This window comes from Squalius cephalus, assembly GCF_949319135.1.
Source record: "Squalius cephalus genome assembly, chromosome: 17".
NCBI classification, from domain to species: domain Eukaryota; kingdom Metazoa; phylum Chordata; class Actinopteri; order Cypriniformes; family Leuciscidae; genus Squalius; species Squalius cephalus.
In genome coordinates, this window is record NC_137138.1 from 13,496,457 (window position 1) to 13,518,329 (window position 21,873).

The window sequence follows — 21,873 nt, forward strand, 5'->3', positions numbered from 1 at the left end:
CTTGGCACACATATTAAGCTGATCAAGACTACATTTCATGATTGAAGTCTCCCAGGGAATCCTAAATACTTTACAAACCTGTCCATTTACAAAGTACCCTGGATTGCATAGTAATAAAAATATATTAATCTATATAACAATCGTTAAGATAATTTAATTTATAATTTATTTATCATTTTGAATAGTGTTAGCTTTAATATAATCTACAAGAAAGTTTATAATATAATTTAAACTCAAATCAACATTTCAAGTGAATAACAGTCAGCCAGTAATTAAAAAAAAAAAGTTGATACAAGATGCTGCTCGACCTGTCGGGTTGAGTTTTGTGATAATGGCAAGCTAAATATACATTTTCTTTACATGCTTTATTGTGATGTCTCCAGAATTTCCTAGATAATAAAAAAGAGGCTAATTTAGTGAGACCGACCCTCTCCTCCTCCTCACACGTGAACGAGCGCGACCGGAACCCAGATGCGATCTCACCACCGCGCGCCCTTTCTCCTGCTGCTGCGCGCGCTCACGCGTCCACACTTCACGCGAGCGGAGAAATCAAAACACTCCAGCCATCTACACTGAGATGAACTGAGAAACCATCGAAAAACCATCGCGACTCAACGGACGAATGTCCAGCAGCAAGCCCTCGCGGCGTTCCTCTATCCGTGGAAGCAAAAGGAGCGGGACGGACAACAGTTTTCGCGTCAAAGACGCCAGAGTTTGTGCGTTTCTCGGAGCGTTGTGATATTTTACTCAAGAAGTTTTAAAAACAAGTTTGGACCGAATTCTGTCTGGAGTTGGACGTTATTTAGATCACATCCCGCCTGGTGCGCGAGAGCTTTTGAGGAGCTATCTACCGAAGACTGAAAACCATGGATTTATTCCTTCATTTAACGGTAGAACTTTGATAAACCGTCCGAAATTGCGTGTAGCAGCTGCTTTGCAGGCTTTTCCAGCATTTCTTGTTAAGGGAAATATCTATTGTTGTCCTGGGAGACACATTTTTTTGCTGTGACAGGACGCGTTTGCAGAGCCAAATATGTCAGTCCATGATGAAGAAGAGGAAACTCGACTGATTCTCTGAGGGGAAAACACATCTCAGTCGTATATTAGCTCTTTACTTACTGTACGTCATTTATTTGAGTTTACCTGTAATTTAGCTCAATAGGTGAAATCATTTCGTAATACAAATTCTAAAATAGCTCTATATTGCAACATGCCGAGCTGTTTGTAGCACTCAATCTCAAACCAGCTGGATTTAATTCGTTAAAAAAGTTGTTAAGCGTGTATTCTGGGAAAAACCATACCCATATAATTGACCTTAGGCAGTTTAGTGCCCTTTGGACTGCAGAGAGGAACTGGGATAATTTCACGTCAGCTTTATCTTGGCACTTTTTTTTTATTTGCGTGCGCCAGGCTGCGAGATTTCTAGTTTTTATTTTTGCCATTATTCTGCTTCATTTCTGTCAATATGGAGGAGTGGAGGCAGTGCGGTCGCTGGTTGATAGACTGTAAGGTTTTGCCCCCGAACCACCGGGTTGTTTGGCCCTCAGCGGTCGTGTTCGACCTGGCCCAGGCGCTCAGAGATGGGGTGCTCCTGTGCCAGATCCTGCACAATCTGTCTCCTGGATCCGTGGACCTAAAGCAGATCAACTTCAGGCCTCAGATGTCACAGGTACGTTAATATTTATGTCTGTGTTTTTAATGGCTGTATTTTCAATGCTTGTCACCTTTGCAGGGAGGATTGGTGATACTATTGACAGCAGGAGAATGGAGAATGTGCCGTATTGTTCTCATAGGTTGCTACTCTGATTCTTACCAACAGGGGTCGTTGTCGAGCATTTCGGCGTGTCTGAGCAATCACTAATAGAACTGTAATCGATTAATCGAAAATGGGCTTATTAAGCTAATACCTATTGTTATGTTTTATAGTGTCATTATTCATAGTCTGCACACACGTAAAGTCTCAAGTATTTTTTAGGGTCTCACAAACAGCAAACAGTTGGATGCACTGCACACAGGTGTCTTTTAAACTTTCCTTAGATAATGTCATGTAGGTATTTATAGTTGAACATCCCATTGAAGTACTGTGCATACTGTGCATGTATAAGCCTGATCGTTTGAACGCAAGTATCTAAGGCTGTGCAGAGTTTAAAGGTTAATGTTAAGGGAGGGCCAAGGCTCTTATCTCTGTAAACATAAACCAGGAAAAGCATCAAGTTCTTCGTGGGTTTCAGGAATGTGGCTTTCAGCCAGTGCTCTTTGTGAAGGAATGTGTGGCAACAGCAGTTCCTACCAGTAAATGTGACTATGCAGAGAAGCATGATGTAGCCCAAGTGTTGACTGTTTTGAGGGGTTTTGAACATGCGTTCCACTGTGTCTCCCACCTCTTTAGCAGCATGTCTCGACAGTATTACTGAATTGGGTTTATTATGTCCAGAAAATAAACCCTATATGTCATATATGGTGTGATTGAGATTTGCATTGGTGCCTACTGTTGTAAAATTCTGTAAATTAAAAAAAAAAAAAGGTAAAAAACAAATACTAAATTAAGCTAATTTTATATTTTTGCTTCTAAATCTGGGGTTCTGGACTGAATTTAGCACCATGGTCTTGCAGCTTACTGCAGTGTTTTACAGATTTATGGGTAGCTGGCAAATACTTTTGGGAAGTTAACACAATGCTACAGCCACTGTCATTTCTTGAACAACAACACTTGCGAACTCAGAGCAAGGGTAAACTTTTATTTTGAACAACACTTGGCATATGATATTTAGAAACATATTGATGTATTCTTTTGTGTTGGTGTTGGTTTATAAATTAGGCTATTTATGTTACAAATCTGGTGAAATGGCGACCATTGTGTTCAGGTGAATGTTATAAGCAACCCAAACTCACTGGGGACAGATGACTACATTTATACAACAGCCAATCCTTTTCTAAATTTTGTAATACAAATCTACAGCACTGTTGTTAGTTGTGCATTTCAGTTAATATCTGCAATGTTGGATTTTTATTTGAGATATGCATATATACACAAAGGGTGTCAGACTTTTTAGGTTATGTGTTTACAAATGCACATTATTACCCTGAAACCCGCAGCACATAAATTTAAAGGGCACCTATTATGCAAAATTCACTTTTACATGGCGTTTGAACATAAATGTGTGTTGGCAGTGTGTGTACAACCACCCTATAATGATAAAAATCCACCTAGTGCTTTTTTTTAAAATCCCCATTAATCATAAGCTTCATAATCAGAACAAGCCGTTCTCAGATTCGGGGCAGTGTGACGTACTTTTGCACAAGCCCCTCCCACGACTGTTGATTGACACTGCAGTTTTTTAATACTAATCCAGTGCGAATAAGGCTTTTGTGATTATACAATAGCACTATGCTATATTATGTTTTTTAAATGGTTTTAATATATTGTGGAGCCTTTGAAAACGGTCTTATAATGCGGTTCATGGATTCTGCCGGTTTTGCCGGTTAATCGACATGGGCAAAATGCAGTTCACTCGAATTTAATCAAGGAACCGTGACAGCTGTACTTAGTTATGGCTGTTTTAATTTCTTCATTTGCAAACATCTAGCCTTTATTTTGGTGGTAAACCTTAAAGCTTCTATTTTGTTGACTTTTATGGCATGATTTATACCTGTACAGATGTTGTCATATGACTGTATAGTTGTTTCACCTAGCACTTGTAGGCTTTTGTTTTAGCTGCTATTTGCTGAGGCAGACCTTTCATCCTCCCACAACCGTAGCTTCCCCAGCATGGTAGGGTTTTGTGTGGTATTACGTTGTGACAAATTGTTTGAAAGGGAGATCTGGCAGCACAATGGAAGCTGTGATTTATACCCAGCAAAGGTCACGGTGTGCTTTGATACACAGTGGTTGTTAATTTACTACCTCCATTAAATCAGGATGAAGTGATTATGTGGGCTGTTTGTGGTGGATGTCCATCGATACTGAAGCTTCTGCTGTTCTGCATGCCTCACATGTTCCTCATTTTAGTGCAGAAGGCCTTTTTCATAATCAGGTTCTTGTGTTCGAGCGGGCCATCACTCATAAACACCCATTGTACTGGTCAATTTTGGAAGGACAGCCTTAGGCATTAGTTAATAGACAAGTGTTTCTGAAAAGAATGTTACTGTGCAAGCGCTTAGGCATTGTACATGCAAAGAATGTGCAATAACAAGCAAGGCCCAAGTGTCAGTACTGTTGGTGTCAGCCACACAGAGAGATGCTTTTCCTCTCTCTCAAATCATAATTGCTTACATCACATTCCCATGAATGTTTTATTTGTCTGTGGAATGCAAAGGATTTGATCCCCTCTCAAGGGATGAGTTCTCTTCAAATTAGCTCTTGTGTATTTTGAGAAGAATGCTAGATTACTACTGGTGTCTGACATGAAGGTTGTTTTATTAGATTAATTCACCTAAAAATGAAATTGCTATTTTTATTAGCTGTTCCAAACCTGTATTTTGTGCAGAAAACAGAATTTTAAAGAAATTCTTTTTTTTTTTTTCGGAATCTTTTTAGCAGAAGCCCACCATAAAAGTGTCATAAAATAGGCTAGTCCATATTTGTGCTAAATTGAATGTATTCTGAAGCTGTTCGTGAGAACAGACTATTGTGTGAGATTGAGAGACAGACCCAAGTCACGTCCTACTCAAGATCATCTTCCAAAACAGCACATCATGTTTAATTAATATGAAGTACCATTTTGCCTTCAGTGATTTCAAAGCTTTAGGCTATTTTTTAAATCTGGATGTAGATGCGGGCTGGATGTAGTAGAATGCTATACCTCTGATATGCTCTTTACTTTTAGGGTGTTTTTTTTTTGTATCTTTGGTAGAGCTTGATGTTAAATAGTCACTATAAACAGTCCTTGTTTTGAATGAAATTAATACAGGTAGCCTATATAATGATGATCCAAATCCAAATCCATTTTTGGGTGAACTATCCCTTTTAAAATAATTGTGAAGTTCTATCATTATGCACTGATATTATGTGGATTGTGTATTTTGCTATTTAGGCTGAATAATTTGTTAATGATATTATGTTACATATTTTTGCCTTTTGATGAGTTGCACATGGGTTTGGTCATGAGCACAATACGTTGAGGTGGATCAGAGGTCCCAGGAGGAGCGTTGGGACATTTCTTCTGGCTCTGTCTGACATACATAGCTCTGTTGGTTTTGAATTTTTGAAGTCTGGTTTATTCTTACTTTTTTTTTTTTTCTACTTTTATTTACCTCAGGTGTTTGGTAGCAACTAATACCCTAGAGATGATTCAGGCGCCAGTAGTGAGAATGTGTGTGTGTACTTTCTTTCAATACCTGTGTGTAGTTTCCCATCACCTCCAGCTTGGCCTGGGGACAGTCTAGGGATTTCAGTCATAACAGCGAGGTCTCCCCCCTTTCTCTTCAGGGCTTTAGGGAGTTAGCAATGTCTGTTGTTTCCTCTTAGAAAATTCAGCCTGTCTTTCAGCACGTACACGGGGCAGAGAGAAAGAGTAAGACGAGCCATTGCTCACTGTAGTACTTTAATGCATTTTATTGTACTCCCCATTTGCCTTTAACAGCCTATTCATTTTAGCTCTGTTTTTAGATGCGTTCATTCTCATAACTCTTGTATTTCTGCTGGAAGGATAATGGGTTTCATCTTTGAGATTTCGTTCTGATTTATTACTCCTACCCCCCCCCCCCCCCTCCCTCCCCTCCTCTCTCTCTCTCCCTCCCCTCCTCTCTCTCTCTCCCTTTTGCTAGCTCCTTCAGCCACAATCTCATACAAGTTACTTCTGTTTGCAGACATTGACCACACTTTCTGGCCTCTGGCATCTGTTGTAGGTCTCTTTGTGCTGGATCCTGACTCTTTTTTTTTATTTTTATTATTATTGTGGATTTGAGTGAACAAGCTGAAAGAGCAACATAAAGATTGAATACACTAGCAGAAACCATCATCACACTAATCATGCTTTCACAATAGAGAATATGGGTTTTGATAATTAAACTCTGTCTGAGACAAGTGAATGGAGATGGCATAATGACAGGGTGAGCAACTGTAATGTTTGGAAGCAGGCGTCATTGCTGTTAGCTCTTAAGTGAATGCTGAAAAGACCATCAGCATGTCAGGATTAATTTGGATTTAATTGTGGTACTCAATTTACAAAACTGTACTACACAGAACAGAGCCTGACATTTCAGAAGGGAAGCTCCAAAATTCAAATTCAGTACCAGCCTTTCTGAAGTGGAGAGCTGGCTGTGTTGTGAGGTCAGCCTTTCTCTCTTACTAGGTTAATTTAATCTATAAGCATGGCCTTTCTCTGAACTTTGACCCCTGGCAGCTGGGTGCAGGTAATTTCATCAATAGAGCTTGTTAGGGACACTTCCTGTATCACGCAACTGTGACCAGCTGCTTCAAAGAAAGTGAATGGGATTGAAATATGAGACTACTCAATTAAATTACAATATGCACACATCTACTTTATTTGCAGACAAAAGACGAAAAGTTAGAGAAACACACTGCTGGTCTGTGGTTGTCAGGGCTTGATCTTTCATGTCTCTGTGCTTTTGTGATCTGTCTTAGTCCGTTGGAATGCATGGAACCGTTTACTCGCTGGTTCCTGTTCATTCTTCAGGGAGACCCTTTATTAAGCAACAGAGAAAGCAGTGAGTTTGAGGATTAAGCAAGACCTCACTCCATGACCTGACATGTTTAGGAGCCCAGGCTTGACCCATATATTTCAGCTTGATAGATTGATCTCATGTCGCCCGAGCTCATGAGAGGATATTATTGCAATTCACCTAGGCCAAATTGCTGTTGTTTAGAGGGAGGATCATGATGAAAGATGCAAGATATATGAAACCATTCAGTTTAATTCATATCCAAGAGAATGGCTGGAGGAAATCCGAGAGTGTGGTAGCAATCAACAGGATGTCTGCATAAGATTTATTTATTTATGTTTGTTGGACCGTCCTTGATATTGCAGTAATAAAATTCCATAACAACATTATACATAAGCAATGGCTTATTATAAGAGTGACTCTTAACAGCTATAAAAGTGGGACCCAGGGAAGGGGAATGATAATTGAGAGCCTGAACAGTTGCATTGTTTTACTCACTCTCTCTCTCTCTCTCTCTCTCTCTCTCTCTCTCTCTCTCTCTCTCTCTCTCTCTCTCTCTCTCTCTCTCTCTCTCTCTCTCTCTCTCTCTCTCTCTCTCTCTCTCTCTCTCTCTCTCTCTCTCTCTCTCTCTCTCTCAGCAAATTATTTATCATTTTAACATCAACATCATTTGGTGGCCTTCGAACTCAACATAGCCAGGAGGAAACAGAATCCCTGCAGGGTTTTGAGACAGCAACTCCATCACAAGTGATGAGAAATGAAGTAAAGAGGAACCCACACAGGGAGCTTATGTTCCTAAATGCTCCATCTGTGAGCAGTTTGTTGTGGAATATTAACACAGATGAGCCGGGGAATCAGTCCTGATTTTCAGAGCGCATTGAGCCGAGCATGGGCACTCAGCACCCATATGAGTGAAAGGGCAGTAAGGCACAACCAACAGATGGCTGCTGCTGCTTCTTTTTTTTTTTTTTTTGGCTGGCAACATCTTCATACATCATTGTCTTCTGTATATACTTCTTGCCAACTTTCAACCTGTCTTTTCATATTGTCTCATCTTCTGATGTAGTCTCCAGCCCCTAAGTGTTTCTGATTCCTGCCCCAGGATGTTTAAGACAGAAAAAGTTGTTGTCAATGCTCAAAAGACTCTTTTTCACATTCCTACATTTCTCTCTTGTAGGGCTGGAACGACGCATCGAAGTAACTGATTATGTAAATGAGTTGCTCTGTTTATGTTCATCCCCAATGATGGCGGCTCAGACTCCCGGGCATGCTGAAAATTAGTCGTTATTACAAAAATATTGAGCCCTATCTAAAGTTCGGAAATTTTATAAACTGAGACCGAATAAAATGGTGCTCTGTAAAACTGAAATGGCATACCACAGCAGCATAACTTCTAGTTCTGTCCGTGCGCATTTTGCCTGTCACCTTGCAAATACTGAATTGTGCTCACTTTTATAGGCTTATTGCGCTTCAACAGTCAAATGCACACATAATTGTGTTTATATGTCCTGTCTTGGCGGTTATGTCTCACGTAAACAAAGAGAAAACGGTTTGGGACGCGTGTCAGTAGTGGATCCGTGCATTACTGTAGGTCTTAAAGTGATAGCAACCTAATATAGCCTACACACTGCTGTCTGTTTTGTTCATTTTAATCAAACAACAACAGGAGAAACAAAACAGTAGGCTACTTAAACTTAAAGCATTGTTTCTATCTGTATATTTTGTTGCATTTATTTATCCTATTATCATTTTCTTTGTTCTAATTTTATTACTGAATGTTTACTTGATTATTCATTAATTGAGGACTTTTTAATTATAAGTGATTGTTGTATGGTAGATGTACACAGTTCTAGCTAAAACAACAACCACAATAACAATTAGTATTATTACCATATTGTTCAGAATATAATACGACCCTGTTTATAAGATCTTTTTTTCAAGATGCACCTTTTGCAACAATTTTACATTTGGGCAATTCCACGCAAAACTGTCACATCCATAACGCCAACTCAATACCATGGCATTGAGTTGGCGTTATGGATGTGACAGTTTTGCGTGGAATTGCCCATTTTATAAAGGCATTTTTATAAAGAAAATGCTTTTATTTGAAAATAATTTTCATATTGTATATTTTTCATATTTATTTTTTTGTATTGAAAGTATGGTAAATACTGGTAAAATGTACCAATGATCACATTTAAAAATAACACTTTTTGGCATACCGTAAAAATAACCAGTTGCCCATCTGAATTATATAACAATTAGGCTATCCATCTCATAGTGAAAACCATGTAGCCTACCAAATTTTTATTAACAGCAGAAGTTAAATGTTATTGTAGTTTGACATCTGGGTACCATCTTACGTTTTAAAATCACGTATGTTGGAAGTTTGGTCCCGTCAGCAAGGCACGCAAACACGCGGCTGTTAGAAGGTAAGCTATTCTTTGACCGTTTGCGTTTTAAGTCTTTTTGCACTCGAAATCTTCTAACATTACACTCTGACACACTGTATTTCTCGTTTTACGCGTATTTGGCACCACCTATTGTTGCGGGTGTATTATTGACGTAAATGTTTAGACCCTGAATATAAGACAAACACGTTTTTTTTTCAGATGTATTTCTTAGAAAAAAACATTCTTATATTCGGAACAATGCACTATTTCAGATGTGTGAAGACTTGTGTAATAAGTCTGTGGACCACACTCACCACCCCCCTTTCCAAGCCTGAAAGGTTGTTTTAAAAGTTAAAATGTATCAGAATTTGCTAAGAGACCAAAATAAACAATATTTATGCAGTACTTTGTTTTCCCTATGTGCCATGTATGACTATTGAGCAAATAACATTATATATAATCTTGTAAATGTGGTAAACATTTTTTGGGGAAATTGCCACCACAAAATCAGTCATTTTGATATCAAAAAATCACACACAGAAAAAAAATAGCGAAATCCTGCTGGGACCGACTCGTTAGTATTTGCTGCTGATTGATTTTATTTTCTGACTGGGGTGGAGATAACCATCAGTATGGTGTGGTGAGGAGAAGGAAACTATCCTCTCCTTCTTTTATAAACACACTCCATCCCATCACTTCCTCCTGCCAGCACCTCACTGTGTATGATGATAAGCTTCTTAATATTTTCTAATATCTCTATCAACAACATCACAGATATGATTGTCTCTAGAGACATGGTTCCTTTGCAATGCCTATTAAGTAACATTTTGGGTCCCCCCCCCCACCACCACCACCAACACAAAGCTAACTAATATCCCATTACTGACCAGAATTGATCATATCTCATAAAATGGCTTTGGAACAGGAGGAGGAGCGGCGCAGAGGTAGAAATTGCAACATTAGAGAGTCCTGTAAAAGGCTGCTGTGTATTGATCTTATCCCCAACTGACACGCTCGTTAATCATGCAAACAGGAAGCTGTGTATCGTTTCCACCCTTCCCCTTGTTGCTTCCCTCTGAGCAGACTCTGGATTAGTGGTAATCTGTTAAACTGAGCTCAAAAGAGCCGGGCACAAAAAAAAAAAAGAACTGTTATGTCCGCTAACAAATTCTTTATATTTATAGCTCTCACTTCACTAAATTTAATTGAATTTGTTTAGCACTTTTTTGGAATAAGTTGTTGTTTTACATCGTTCCAAAGCAGCTTTTCAGAAAATAGAAAAAGGAATAGGATAAAAGGAAAAGAACAGGAAGTATTAAGTGGGAACTAAACAGATTGTTTTCTGAAACGCTACTTATCTTATGTTTAAAAAATTACTTTTAGTTCTTTAAAATTCGAACACATTGTCTTTCTGTGGCTTTAATATAGTCTGTATACTTTATATAGAGATTAACTCTATATGTGCTCTATTATACTCTATATTTGCACTCTATATCCGCGGCTTTCCGTGTGTTCAGATGAGTGCGCACACGATTCTTCTAACAGCGTGCACGCAAATTCTCATTTGCGTCTTCTTGCACTTGAATGTTTAAATTGGCAGGGCTTAAATGAGTTTAGTTTAAACACAGATAGCAATGTGTGCTGTTCAGATCTCACCTGCGCTCCCTATCAACACCCGGGTGATGACGGCGTAAATGACTGATCATATTAGAGCGTACGGCACTCCCATTGAACAAAGTTTACAAAGAGTGAGTGTTTTGTCTACGTTTTTTTTTTTTTATCATCACTGTTGAAATGTATTGGGAAGCCAGAATGTGTATCCATCGACAGAAACATGCATTAGCGTGAATCTGTCTGTCTGTTTTAGGCGTTATTTTCAACAAACCATATTATAGTCAGATGAACTGCGGTGCAAGTGAGTGCCGAACCGTGGGTGGAGATGGTATGGTTCCTATGTTTTTTTTTGTTTTTTTTATTAAACTGAGAACCGTTTCACCCCTAATATTCATGGTGCAGTATTGTTTTTTTTTGTTTTTTTTTAGTAATAAAGTTCAGCACTATTTTAATTGGAGTGCTGTTTGTTTTCATTTAGTATCCAATAAAAAAATGTGATTGATTAATCGCTTGATTAATCGCTTATCGGCCAGTATGGTCCAAACTAATTGTCGCTAAAATCCACTATCGGTCGCAGGGCTCCAGACTGCAACCATTTTTCCTGCTGGTGCGACCAAATATTTATTTAGGTCGCACTGGCGCGACTACAACGTTACCGAGCAGCGAATGCAAACAAAATGAAAGCGGAAGAAAAATGTGCTACTCATTTATGCTTCACGGACCGTTTATTAGTTCGGACCAATAATAGACAGCGCAGTGCCCTGAACTTGCCGGTCGCAGGCCGATCTAGATCAGGCAACACTGTTACTAGGAGATCCAGTGAAGAAATCCATTGAATTCGCCTCAGAATTAATAACATCATCGCTGCAAGATCCAGTGAGAAACATTCCGATTCGGCGCAGAGTTCTCTGTTATAAACCATAGATATCAAATTAAACAGTGCTGACGTGGAAACCAGGAGAAACACTTTTAGAAGGAAGGCTTCATTTACCATTCACCCACAAATCAGCAACATTCACCATGTATTTAGGCTAATGTAGTAACTCTAACCATAACTGTGGTATTGTGACAGAAATAGTCAAACGCTTACAAGTACTACACATCTTTTTCCAGCACTTCAAAACTATAATATTACATGTTTTAGAAAACATCTTATTTAAACACTTTAAATTAAAAAAATTTAATTACCATTGTAAACAGTAGGATGTTTATTGGCTATTTTCACTCCCTAATATCAGTTGTTTTACTCGTTTTGCTTTTTAATTAATATTAAGACATTATGAATGATAATAAAGTTAATTTCATCTACACCCTAAATTAAGCTTAGTGCTTTATTGTCAGCCCCAGTGCTACCAGATATTTTCTGTAGAACTCAGTGGCTCCGGTGCTGCTGCCCTCAAATGTTTGTCTGGAGCCCTGTGAACTTAAAATAAAACTGCACATTGTAATATCTGTACGTTAAGTCTATTTATTATTGAAGAATTTGTCAGTATTACAGTTATTTTGGGGGAAATTTGAATAATTGCATTGCAAGCTGATTTAATGTGTGCCCCTAAATTTTCTGCTCACATTTCCCCCCATTTTCACTTTATTACTGACAAATGCCTTGGTAATAATAAATATACTTAACTTACACAATGTGCAGTTTTATTTTAAGTTTGCAAGGCTCCAGATTAACTTTTGAGGGCAGCATTTTTATTCATAATGTCGAAATAATAATTCAAAAGCAAAATGATAAAAAATAAATATTTGGGAGTGGAATTGGCAGCCACCTACTAATTACAATGGTACTTTAATGTCTTTTTTATTTTTAAATAAGTGTGAGTTTTCCTGCATCTTGAAAATTTTTGTTTTATAAATGAGGGTAATCTTTGAAGGATGAAAAAATAATGTTTTGGTCATCAGATTAAAAATAACATTTAAATATGATATTTGAGTTTTGAAGTGCTGGAAAAATATGTGTGACATACTTGAAAGCATTTTACTATTCCTGCCAAACTTTCATGGTTACAGTTAGTGTTACTACAGTAAATCCATGGTGAATGTTGCTGATCTGTGGACTTAAAGCCTATAACTAGTTCATTCATGGCACAATGTTTCTCCTGGTTTCCTTGTCAGCGCTGTTTGATGTAAATAGAGATCTACGGTTAATAACAGATCAATTTGAATGCTTTTCACTAGATCTCACAGCGATGTTATTACTTCTGTGATGAATTCAAATGCTTTCTTTACTGGATCTCTTAGCGCTTTGTAGTAACGTGACGCCTGATCAAGATCGGCTCGTGCTACACTGACATTGGTCCAAACTGATAAAGGTTAGATAAGGTTAGAAAGAATGAAGGTTGCGGTGTCAATGCAAGCCTGTCAGTCAAGTCCAATGCAAAACTCAACCCATTGCAAAGCATTATGACGACGTCTTAAGGGGGTCGCACACTGGACGAGAAGCAAGTAGGACAACTCAGTGAGCGCATGAAGGAGTGAGAAAGCTCTGTTTTCATCAAAAAAATCGTAATTTGTGTTCCAAAGATGACCGAAAGTCTTATGGGGTTGGAACAACCTGAGGGTGAGTAACTACTGTTTAAAATTTTTGGGTGAACTAACCCTTTAAGATACCCGATACAGATTAGTTAAAAAAAAAAAACTTAATCTGCCCAGATAGCGATCCTTGAGATCGGCTCAGGACACCCCTATAATAAACATCTAACTATGCTTTACAGGTGATTCCATGTGATCACTGTACTTTCTGCTTACAGTTACCCCACTCATGTTCCTCAGCAGGCTCTATTTAAAACAATCATCACGGATGCTAGTGCCTAGATTCATTTTCTCTCCCAGAAAAGGCCACACAGCCCAGCACGAGATAATCGCCTCTCTCCACAGTGCATGATGGGTTATCTGATCATGCACAGCGTCCGGTTTGATATTCACTGTGTTCATTTCAGTAGCAAATTGGATTCCCTGTAGAAAAATGAAGGGAGCGTCTTACTACACAGAGCATGGTTAGTCACAGTTGTTCAATACTGATGTCTATCATTTTACAACATTTTGTGATGCATTAATAATGAATGAAAGAAGTTTTCCCAAACATGCTTTTGTTGTTAAAAGAGACCATGTGTCCAGTCTTGATGGATCGCACCTGCAAAAGCAATTTCCTGGGTGCTGGAAGAAGACATTGTAACCGTGGGTATGATTATGGAGAGGCTGTTTCTATTAAGGAGGAGAAAAGTTGAGAAATGTGGCAGCAATAAGGCAGGCTGGTAATGAAACCAATAGGCTGTGAAGGGATTAGAGCTGAAACAATTGAGAATCCAGCAGGAAGCGACTTGAATGGAAAAACAACAATAAAAACAAAAGAGCTAGTGAAGATCTGATGGAATCTGAGGCAAAGCCTTCTCAGTAAAATAGAGCATTCTAAATGAAACTCACCCTTCCTCCATAATCATTTAGTCTTGAGGGAGGGGGTTTTCTGAGGATGCCATTGGTTTAGTAAAAAACAAAACAAAACAGCACAAATAATAAGGCTGACTAGCCTCTGTGAACTTCCTTAGGCCTTTTCTTCATCTTCCGGCTTTTCTCTGCACTCAGAGAGAGGAGTTACGGTTGTATAACCTCTCCTCCCTCCCCTCATCTAGACAACAAGAAACATCTGGAAGAAGAACAGAGAGTTCAGAACACACCCATCCCCACCCCTGAGGAGCTCCAAAATGAAGAATGCTCTGAAAAACTGGACACCATTGTGTCTGGAGGCCACTCTCTCCCTTCTCTTTTTGGTTGAATCTGACATAATAACTTTTTGTAGCCAGGGGGATTTATTCTTCTAGCTTAGATATTTCTGCCACTGTCTCTATTTCTCTTTCAGTTTCACGTCATGTTTCCAGGCAGTAGTATCATGTCGGTAGTGCTTAGTGCAAGGACAAATGTTTAAAAAGGACTTTAGAAATATTCTGTGAATTTTTTTTTTTTGTGTGTGTGTTTATTTTGGCTTACGACATGGCTCATAAACGCTATACACTCCATGTCTCCGCTCTTGCTTCTGTCTCCCATCTTAATCGTGTTTAAATGTTTGCTAATTTTACTGAGTAATTCAAACAGTCCCACATTTGTAGAGAAGATTGATTGATTTAATTAATTTGAATTAGCAGACAGTTGCAGGACGCAACACAATATATTACTATCTGGCTGTGTTTGAAATGGATTACTAGCATAGTACTGAATACTTCACAGTATAAACTGTATGTTGCATACTATTTTAAAAATAAAAAAGCATGCCAAACAGAATGCATAAAGATAAAAAAAAAATAGTTTTTGTCACATGACCCTACTGAGATGCATTATTAATTCAGTGAATGGTTTATCATCTTGACAATAAATCATTATTACTTTTTTAATATACTTTTGTGTAAAAATGTCTTGGCAGTCAAATCAGATTAAGAAATTATATATTATATATAATGTAATTTTGTGAAAAACATTGAACTCATTGTTCTTGATCATTCACCGCATGTAAATAGAGGGCCAAGTCAGTGAGCTTATTGCATTGTGGGATTTCTTGTGCAGTATTTTGGCAAGTCTATTATGCAAATCCTAGTTACTTATGGATAACATAAAATGTGTTTATACTAAGCACAATATTAATACTTTAGAAATGAGCAGCAAGATGGTAGTATACAAAACCATAACAACACACCCACTAACAGTATTATACAGGAAACTTTGAAGACTTTAAACAATGGCTTTGAGTTTTCATGGCATTTTTCTAATAGTTTGCGTTGAAGCCAAGTGCATGTTTCTGCAGGTGCAACAGCTTAAAATAGTTTTCTGAGTGTGAGACAAGCACTTCTGCTTTTAGTGTATGAGACTTGTGTTTCAATCTTCAGTCACATTTTGCAATCTTGTCCTTTTTCCTGGGAAGATTTCACTGCAGAATCTCTGGGTTAGACATTCATTATTCAGAAACTGCAGCACAATGTATTTTGGTGTCTTCATTTTATGACAAAATTATAAAGGTTTTGTTTTGGACAGTAAGCACTCATCTGGGAGGCTAGAGATTTAGACTTTGTGTATTTCTCCAAGTGAGAACAAAAGCATTTTATTTCCCTCCTTTTATTAGTGCTGGATGGCACCCAGCGGAGTATATTCTTGGTGTGTTTCTGTTATACTATGAATTGTCCTTGGCAGTACACACCAATCTTTTCCCCGTAAAGATTTTCTGTGCCGAGGAAGATCTGTTTTCATTTCGAAGGATTAGGTTGTCTTTCTTATGTTACACCAAGTCCTATTTTTATATGGATAATATTCAGCTCTTGTTATCCAAAGGAAGAGTTTGACACCCACATAAAGAGTCGAAATAACAGGATAAATGTCTTCTTTCAAGGGTGGGTTGCAGCTAGACTGCAAACAAATTTTACTGAATTACAGTTATGGTGTTCAGTTTGTGGAGTTGTTAATTTAGATGGAAACGAATTTTATAGTTTGAGTTAGGGCTGGAAAAACGAATCGATAAAATCGATTATTATCGATGATAAAATAATTGGCAACGAATTTAATTATCGATTAGTCGCTTTTCTGCACTGTGCTCGGAAACCATCAGCCAGTCACGTAGATTTGCAGTAGTGAATAACCCATTGCTATGGACAAAACACGTATGGAAAATAGTGGAGGACTCAGAGTGAGCTGCTGTGGAAAAGGTACATGATCCAAGTTGTCCGAAACGTGAGAATACCTTATAAGTGTTTACCGCATCTTGCCCTGTCGTGCTTTGACAGATGCCTGTGCGGTTTAATGCCTCTGAAGGGCCTTTCACACAGAATGCGATAATTTGGCGTGATGACGCTGTTGTATAGAAGAAATAGAAATAGAATCAAAACTATAGCCTACATCTCTATGGAGCTATTCACTCCAGGCACAAACAAAGGCACTATGAGTTTTGTCAAACTTCAATGAACAAGTGCCAGTGGGAACATGCGTATCAAACCAGAAGCCATTGATTATAGTTTATAAAGTTTTAAATATGGATATTTTTCTTTCAAAAGCACACCGCTTCGCATCAGAAGGCCATTATTATCCCCCTGGAGCTGTATGGATTGCTTTTATGATGGATGGATGTGCTTTTTTGGGCTTCAAATTCTGTGGTACCATTCATTCCCATTATAAAGCTTGGAAGAGCCAGGATTTAATTTTTTTTTAAATATGACTCCGATTGTGTTTGGCTGAAAGAAGAAAGTCATATACACCTAGGATGGCTTGAGGGTGAGTAAATTATGGGATCATTTTCATTTTTGGGTAAACTATCCTTTTAATGTAGTATAATTACTATGTTCAGACGAGTGAATGTGTGTGTTCCCCATACCTTGTAAAAGTTAACATTTTTGCTTTTGTTTATTATCATTTTTAATTTAGTTGTTTTAATTTCTACTTTAAAATAGTAAGTAATCAGTTGTTTTTAGGTTTAGAATGTAACGTTTTTATTTTAACCCTTTTTTCCTTATAATGTGCTGTACATAAATACATTCACTATATTTGTTTTCATAGGCTTTATATTACACATTGTTTGGAGGACAGCACTTGGGTATGTGGAATAACATTTTAAACTAATGGATTAATATACATTTTTAATTAGAAAATAATTTTTAATGTATAATAATTTAGATTTTTCATCTGATTGATTAATCAGAAACAGGCCTAATCGACAGATTAATAGATTATCAAAATAATTGTTTGTTGCAGCCCTAGTTTGAATGGAATGCAAATTTTAGAAATGCTGATAAAAACACTGCCTTTTGTGCCTATTTTTTGTGTCTTTTTGGGCATGTTGTTGCTTTTAGGAAATACAGTAGGATATTTTAAGAAAAATTGATATATTAAGATATAAGATGAAGAGCATTTGAGTTTGTCCTTTTAGCATTTGCTCTGTCATTTCCCCCATGGCAGCCAAGCTATTTTGGCCATAGTTAGTGTCAAATTGTCAAAACTATCACAACCCAATTTTTAGCTCTTCACTGGCACGTCATAACTTTAACATTTAATTGTCAGCCGAAGTTCCTTTGCTATGGGAACTAATTTGAATTTCCAATCTTAATCCATTATTTCTGTTGAGCTGTTTTTGTAAACCTTTGTGTTTGTACATTGTCCTTGTTCCTCTGTCTGGATTCATTTCACTGTTCTGGTCAGATTTCTCCCTATCATCTTTACGCTTCTCTGCTGTGACCTTGGCGGTGGAGCGTTGTTGGAGTATGGAATAGCGTTTAGCCCGACCAGTACTTCTAGACGGATTCCTGAGATGATGAACTGCGGAGTCTAGGCACATTAATCTTCTTCCCAAAGCTTCATCTTTCTGCTAGACCTCACCCAGGCCTGCTGCTGCATGGCATTACAAACATTCACACATGGCTAAACCAACACGTCACCCTCCTCCTGTAGCCTATATCTTAGCTAAACCAGATCACTTCTGCAGGGTTTTCTTGACGACTCGCCATAGTGTGAGGCAGTCACTTTCATGCATGCACTCTGTGGTTTCTGTGAAGCTAATATGCCCAAAAAAAAGAAACTAACATTGGATAAATCAATATATATTTAATTAACCTTATTAAACCTTTAATAAACCATTAACTTTATATATACCTTTTTTATATCTTTAATGGAATATCATGTTTCTATCATCATGTTTGCCATCTTGGTTTTAGTTATTCACTGCGCTGCACAAAGGATGTGCAGTCTTAGAATTTGGCTTAAATGTGGCAGCGTAATTACATTGCCTACGTGTCATGCCTTAAAACGCTACTTTGATACGCAGCTCCTCTATGTTTTGGAACACTGCAATTGTGGCTGCCTAACAGTACATAAAAATCATATCCATCTTAGCTCAAGGAGTCATCAGCAGTGGCGTAATGTGACGGTTTCCCTTTATTCAGAAGCTTTTTCCTGCATTTGTATGCATGTTATTGCATGCATGGAAATGAGGATTCGACATTCTCCAACACTAATGTCACTTTGTGCCAGTGCTTCACAGGGACGTTTGCCATATCTCACCGATGTTTGATATGTTTGTTTAAATGTCAAGCTCAAATGCCATGATGAGGTGGAACTATTGACCGTTTCACACTGCTGCTCTGTTTCCATGCAAAGGCCAAATTTAGGCCCTGATTTAACCCAAACGTCTAGTTTGAGCCTGAAACAGAGCATGTTGATTAACTTTTGCTGCTTAAATTAGTCTGTAATCAACAGAAACTTTACAGGTCATTTAGCATCACCTGTGCTTAACTGCTGAGGGAAAAACGGAAATGCATATCCAAATCCCTCCTCACCTGGTTTAATGAAATTCATTTGGCCTGTGATGCATATCTCTCTAGTGAGGCCTCCTATTAAGAGTTCATTTCCCTACTGTGTGCATGTCCTTATTAATGGCTACAATGAGTCTAGTCCCCAGGCTAGAATTAGTCTTGTCGGTTCATTAAATCAGTCTGTTCTTTGTTAGCATACCATTTTTGACTGATTATACTCTTGTGTTTTATTTTGTGCAGGCACACTGGCTTGATACCATAGACGGTTTTGTCTGCAGGGTGGCGGGATTTGTCGGGGTTCTGGTTGTTGCCTAATGTCTTTGCAAGTTCATGTAATGGAGCGGGCACGTTGTCTGGCCTCTCAGACACTCAGCCTCCATACAAGCTGACATCCAGATGTTAGAGGCGCCTGACCCCCAAACCTTTGCAGACACCCTGTCTCTTTCACTTTCAGTAATTAGACATAGCCAGGTCGGACTGAACCGGCAATGTTTTCACCAAGGTTATTATAGTTTTGCATTTTTATTTTAATATCATTTTCAAATTTACTAGAAATATCAGTTTCATTTTCATTAGTTTCATTAAGCAGATTGATATTTTTTGTTTGGTTTTTATTTTGTGAACCCATTTCTATTTAGTTTGTATTAGAGATGCACCGATTTCCCATTTTTGTAAGTGTGACCTACATATCAACATTTTTCTCAGCACTAGAGGTCAAACGATAGTGGATTTTATCGATTAATGAGAACTAGGTTGGACCACGTTGGCCAATAACCGATTAATCACCCGTTTTTAAAATAGATACTGAATGAAAACAAACATAACTAAAGTGGTGCTGAACTTTACTTCTTTTGTCAATTCTTTGAATTTTAGGTCTACGTTATTGTCTTCTGCGTATCAGAAAAAATCCATATTGTCATCGCATTCATGATCAGACGTACCACAGAGTCCTTATTTGCACATTTCACTTGAAGATGACATGATGTGTGCATACAAGGTGCTGGTTCTTGTTTGGAGCAATATGTTATCGCGATGTTCCATGCAGAAACCGGTCTCGTGCACTTTGCGTGTTGTTTTTACATATTAAATATTGTTACAGTTACATTTTCTATACATTGGTAGTCAAACTCCAGCTCTGAACACATCGTGTGGAAAATGCAAATAACACTTTTGGGCTACTGTACTACTGGTACACATGACACGTGTATGAATGCAAAGCTAAATAGGCAGAGGTGAATGAACAGCAGCGAACCAGTCTTGTCTCACATTTGAATTCTCTGCTGCTATACGATCTCATGTGTAATACAACACAGTGATTGGATTAAAAGAGTGTATTCTCATGAATAATACGGACAAACTAATGACATAAATGTGTACTCTCCAGCCACTGCAGCCAGTCTCCACTATTGAAATAACCTCACTTTTCCTGACGTTTGTTCAACTTTGCTTTTTCCACCGGAAGAACGAAATAGCCCAGAAAAAAACTAAAGATTACCACTTTTCCCTTAATAATAAACATAATGAGTGCAATTGTTGTTTTCATTGATGTGCAACTGGTACATATCTGTTAACATCTCAAAAAATGTGTTGTAGGGTTTCATGAACCTTTAAGGTATTCACAGGGTTTGTCTTTTTTTAGTGTGCTGCTCAACAGCAATCTTAGCCAAGTTAATTAGGTAAAGTTGATTTATACTTTAAGGAAAATAAAGGAAATCCAGACTCTCCTTTAAATTAAATAAAGGCAAACAATAGTGGGAAAAATATATCTTTTAGTACAGTTTTAACCTTGTAAAAGCTGATTAAAATAATGTCCACAGGGCTCTTTTGAGAAAACATCTGACCAAAACAGAGTATTTTCACACTCTTTTTGTTTCTCCAATTAAAGCATTTCATAGCTTACAGGAAAGTAGTAATGGAGATTAAAATCAATGTTTCAACCAAACGTATGATAGAAAGTTGGAAATAATTACTCCTGGTTGTCTTATGAGCTGAATGGAGATATTAAACTGACCCGAGATGTACTCTGATGCTTCTGCCAGTTAGCTTGTCAAAATATTTGATTTTTGAATTGGAGAAACTGCAGCATGTGATCACAGTGATTTTTTTTTTTTTTTTTTTTTTTTAAAGGTTAGAACAAGGCTTAAACCTAAATGCATATTTGAGCTGTTTTAACTGAAAGCAACTTGAGCTGACATATCTTTAAATATGTCAGTGCCACTGTTTTGTTTCAAGATGCACACCAGTAATGTTTTTATTATTTTATTTTTTCGAAAGCATGTTTATTAAAGCTACTTAAATGTTCTTATTGAACTATGGCCTAATCCAGGGTTAATCTAAGCCCTGTCTGTAAAACCATGCCTTAAAGTTTATTCATCGCCTAAAGTTTGGCTAATTGGTTTGACTAAGAGACAAGAGTTTTTCTCCCAGTTAAATCGACTGAGAGAGACAGCCAGGGGAAGAGCAAACAAGTTTACATGACTTTGCTTTTCACTTTATGGCACAAGTTCATGAATGTTTGAATGAGCCAAAATCATCATGGCAGCAGAGACATGAGACAGAGACACCTCTGTTCTCAATATTGAGCACTAATATTTGCATGTACACCTATTTCCTGCCAGACAAATGTCCCTCAGGTACAACCTAAGACTTATCATTGAGGAGTTGGGGAAAAAACCCAGAAGTGAGAGTATGATTACATTTTCCCTTGTCAGTATGTGGCTTGTGCTTCATACAGGTAAGGAAGTTAGACTTTTTGTCTTGTGTTTATTAAAGTCTGATAAACAGAAAAACATGTGAGAAGGATTAATTTGATCAAAAATATCAGTCAGATTAGATTATGGATATAAACATCTGATTATTTCTTTAAAATGTATTTGGATTCAAATAAATTAACCAATCAGAGTTTCTTTACATGTAAGATGAGTAGTAATCATTTAGTGTTTTGAACACACACACACACACAC

General features: G+C 37.7%; 1 protein-coding gene across 6 annotated transcripts in view; it reads left to right on the top strand.

Annotated features, from left to right (window-relative positions):
• The first annotated feature begins 418 nt into the window (after positions 1-418).
• The window catches only part of vav2 (vav 2 guanine nucleotide exchange factor), a 196,593-nt gene continuing 175,138 nt past the window's right edge, over positions 419-21,873 (top strand). For all 6 annotated transcript variants that reach the window (XM_079847736.1, XM_079847737.1, XM_079847739.1 and 3 more), the window contains exon 1: positions 419-1,669. In XM_079847736.1, coding sequence (XP_079703862.1) covers positions 1,466-1,669 — 204 coding nt within the window. In that variant the 5' untranslated portion in view covers positions 419-1,465. The remainder of the gene's footprint in view (positions 1,670-21,873) is intronic.